Source organism: Ipomoea nil, unplaced genomic scaffold (genome assembly GCF_001879475.1).
Source record: "Ipomoea nil cultivar Tokyo-kokei standard unplaced genomic scaffold, Asagao_1.1 scaffold2942, whole genome shotgun sequence".
NCBI classification, from domain to species: domain Eukaryota; kingdom Viridiplantae; phylum Streptophyta; class Magnoliopsida; order Solanales; family Convolvulaceae; genus Ipomoea; species Ipomoea nil.
Window position 1 is genome coordinate 2,450,282 of NW_017619370.1, and position 3,735 is coordinate 2,454,016.

A 3,735-nucleotide genomic window follows, 5' to 3' on the forward strand; every position below is an offset into this window, starting at 1 on the left:
AATATGCACACTTACAATCTCCCCCTTTGGCAATTTATTTGGCAAAAACTAGTAGCACTTTAATACTTTGGGCAAACAACAATTAAATAATTTTTATTTGAATAAGCCCTTTGAATAAGTGCCATACAGTTACCTAAGGTAAGAATAAGAAAATACCAAAAGCTCTTGTAGACCATGTGTGATGTTTATAAACCATGAACTCATTGCATTAATATTCAGAGACTATGTGTGATGTTTATAAACCCCGAGAAAACTCAATATTCAGATGGAATAATTGATAACCAATAGATAGATTAGCTAAATAAAAGCTGATCGTCCAATGACAATAAGTTCACTATTAAGATAATAATACCCAGAAACTGATAATAATAATCATAAACTAAAGAGAGATATAATAGTCAGAGATTACCAAAAAGTGTAGCATAATAGAGTAATAGACAAGCCATATAAAAAATAAAAATACCATATGTCGCAGTCAAACCAATGCAGCAAACTTTCCTACTGCTCCCCCTTTCTTAGATCCCCCCCTTATTTCATATTCCAAAACAGCCAGAACTTCAAAATAAAACTCCCCCTTTCTTCAAACTCCTCCTTCTATTACTCCCCCTTTTTTGCCAAATAAGTGACAAAAAGGATCGGTGAACATCATATAGTGGATTAGATTAGCGTGCAGACGGGGTGCCCGAAACTGAGTTGTCGTCATTATCATCAATTTCAGAACCAGTGGTAGTAGCGCTAGTATCAGCCCTCATACTTACTTGCTGGCTTATACCCCCGTATTTTCTAATTTCTCCCTCATATCCAATCGTGCATCATATTGATCAGTGTCAAATATCATACACCAAGAAGATAAAACCTTATAAGCAATCCCATCCATAAAAAAATATTCCTCATAAATAATCTCATCAAGTAGATAATCCAGAAACTGATAAATTCCAGTAAGAGAATCCATATATACCCAAGAAAACCAATATAGCCGAAAATACCAATACACAAATTGTATTTATTCATAAGAGATTAAAAAGAACTCCCCCTCAAAATGTACATTGTGATTGTTTTCTTTGCCAAATTTTCGTTTGCTTGAAGCTGTAATTGGGACACCATAATAAGTTATTTGCTTTGTTTGAACTTGCAGAAGTTTTTTAAAAAAACGAGAGCCCTAGAGCCAGGCACAAGCAACTTGCAAACGACTCAGCAAAACACAGACGAACAAAAAAAATTAGGAATTTTCAATTAGATTAAAACAAAACAGACAAATTAGCAAATAAAACAGTCAGCACATTCAGGTAAAGCATATTCAGCCAAAAATTCAAATAAAGCAAAATCAGGCACAGACTCATATAAATAAAATTTAGGCACAGATTCATACCAGATAGTACGAGAAAACACACAAATAAACACAAATACGGTCATGACCGGACCAAACAAATAACACAGAGAAATAAACACATTAATCAAATTGCACCAAATTTATCATTCAAACAAACATATTTTAACACAAGAAACACCAACAAAAAGGCATAATCAAAGAATTATCATATCAAAAGCAGCCAACACAATGTAGATATGACATTTAGTGAACACACAGAAACAACCAATAACAAAACATAAAGAATAACCCAAGCAAATTAAACGAACACTTTAAAAAAAAAAATAAACGAACAAGTAAAGAGAAAGAATATGAAAGATTAAAAGTACCTGATGATTTAATGAATCCAGAGATACACGTATATATATAGACTAGAATGGATAATTCATGTTCAAAAAGATATACGCAAAATAATATCAAAAAAAACATCATCTTTATGGAATTCAAGACAAAGAGAACGTGGATAGATAAGAAACTAATAAGACCTGAACACTTGGCTTTTAAAAAGTGAATTCAAGATAGCTTTTATCACTGCTTAGCTTTAAGACTTAATCTGCACACGAGAGAAAAAAAAAATATTAGTAACACTAAGTAATATTTATTTGTGAGTTAGTGTACCTGAAATTTTATTAACACGGGCAAAAAGAAATTTAATTAGCTGGATTGCTAACGCCCTAATTTTTGATGCCACAACTCAGACTCATTTATGCTGGACCTGCAACAGAGGATATCATTTGTTAGAGTATAGCAGCTGTCTGTTGATCACTTACCTTCCATAACACATTGCTTTTCATTATCCATAACACTGCAGTTGTCTTTGGTGAAGCTAACATTCCAGTTTTGGTCGCAAAGTTGGCTAATGCTTATGAGGTTGGCATGGAGTCCGTTTACCAGTAGCACCTTTTTCAACTTCGGTAGACCTGCAACATTTAGAGTACCTACTCCGGTTACTTGTCCTTTGACTCTATCACCAAAGGTTACTTCATTGTTGCTTGTGTTTATGCCACTTAGAAATTTTGCGTTTCCGGTCATGTAACGCGAGCAACCGCTGTCGAAGTACCATTTTTCATCCCTACCTGCATTTTTAGTGTGAAAGGATACAAAACTAATATAATCGGATTTCTTTACCCATACTTGTTTGATAAACGGAGTAATGTACTTATGGCTATGTTTTTCGGCCCTTTGTTTTTTGTAGAAGTAATAACACTCAGGTTTGATGTGTCCTCGTAACCTGTAATAGTGACACACTGGATTATATACCTTATAGTTAAACTTGTTATGTATAGTACCTCGTGTTTGCCCTGCTGAGCCAGTGGCAGGCGCTGATTCACGATATTGTTTAGCTGTGCTTGACTCAGGAGTATCTTCTGGACGTGGATCAGATGTCTTGACAAAAGTAGTTTTGTCTTTGTTGGTTCCTCCAGTAAAGCCAATACCAAACCTTGCACAGGATTGCCGCCCAGAACCAAGAATTTCATCAAGAGTTGAAGTGGTATCCATCATTTGGATTTTCTTTTTGTAAGTACTCAGTTCCAGCTTCAGTTCCTTGACTTCCTGTTTCAGTTTCTCTTCTCGGTCAGTGTATTCTTTAATTAATGCATCCCTATCTGCTACTTGACCTTTGAACACGTTTACAACATTTTGCAATACTCTAACTTCACTAGACACTATACGATTTGTTTTAAGTAATGCTTCCCACTTGGGATACAACTTGTTAAACTCTACTTCGTAAGATAAATATGGTATTTCATGGTCTTCCGCCGAGTTGTACTCACCATCCTCCGTGTCAAATACATCTCCAGGTTCTGAACATGTCGCAACTCTAGCAGTAAAAGCTACAATATTACCGAACATTTTTTCTGCGTCAGAGTCAGCAGCTTCTGATTCAGGTTCGTCATCCCTCCAAGTTGTGGCTGTCATGGACTTTTTTCGCCTAAGGTAAGTTGGACATTCAGCTTGAACATGACCAAAGCCCTCACACTCGTAACATTTTATTCCTTTGTTGTTTGATTTTTCCTTGGAGTGGGCTGGACGTGAGGCAGTAGTTTTAGAGTTTGACATGCTAGTTTTTGTACCAGTTTTCGACATGTTTGAACTTCTTTTTGAAATTTTTTGTTTTGTGAATTCTTCTGAGATACCTGTTTCAAAATATTAGAAAACTGTTTAGTCAAAAACACAACTGGATCATCACCTGATTCGTCTGGGTTAGCGGTATCATCATGTTCTTTAGCGACATATGCAACTGTCTTTGGTTTTTTGGTGTGATCAGTAAGAATTTCCATTTCGTAGGTTCGAAGGTTGCCCATTAGTTGAGCCAGTGATTTGTTCTCCCAGCCATCATGTTCTTGAATAGTGGTTACCTTCAT

The 3,735-nt window shown here is 35.6% G+C and overlaps 1 protein-coding gene across 1 annotated transcript; it reads right to left on the reverse strand.

The window, feature by feature from the left end:
* Positions 1–2,073: 2,073 nt before the first annotated feature.
* On the reverse strand, positions 2,074–3,735 carry LOC109162460. The gene is made up of 5 exons (XM_019311163.1): positions 3,561–3,735; positions 2,896–3,507; positions 2,529–2,600; positions 2,140–2,445; positions 2,074–2,084 (listed from the first exon to the last, which is right to left on the reverse strand). Exons 1-5 carry the CDS (start codon positions 3,733–3,735, stop codon positions 2,074–2,076), a joined length of 1,176 nt encoding a protein of 391 aa, XP_019166708.1.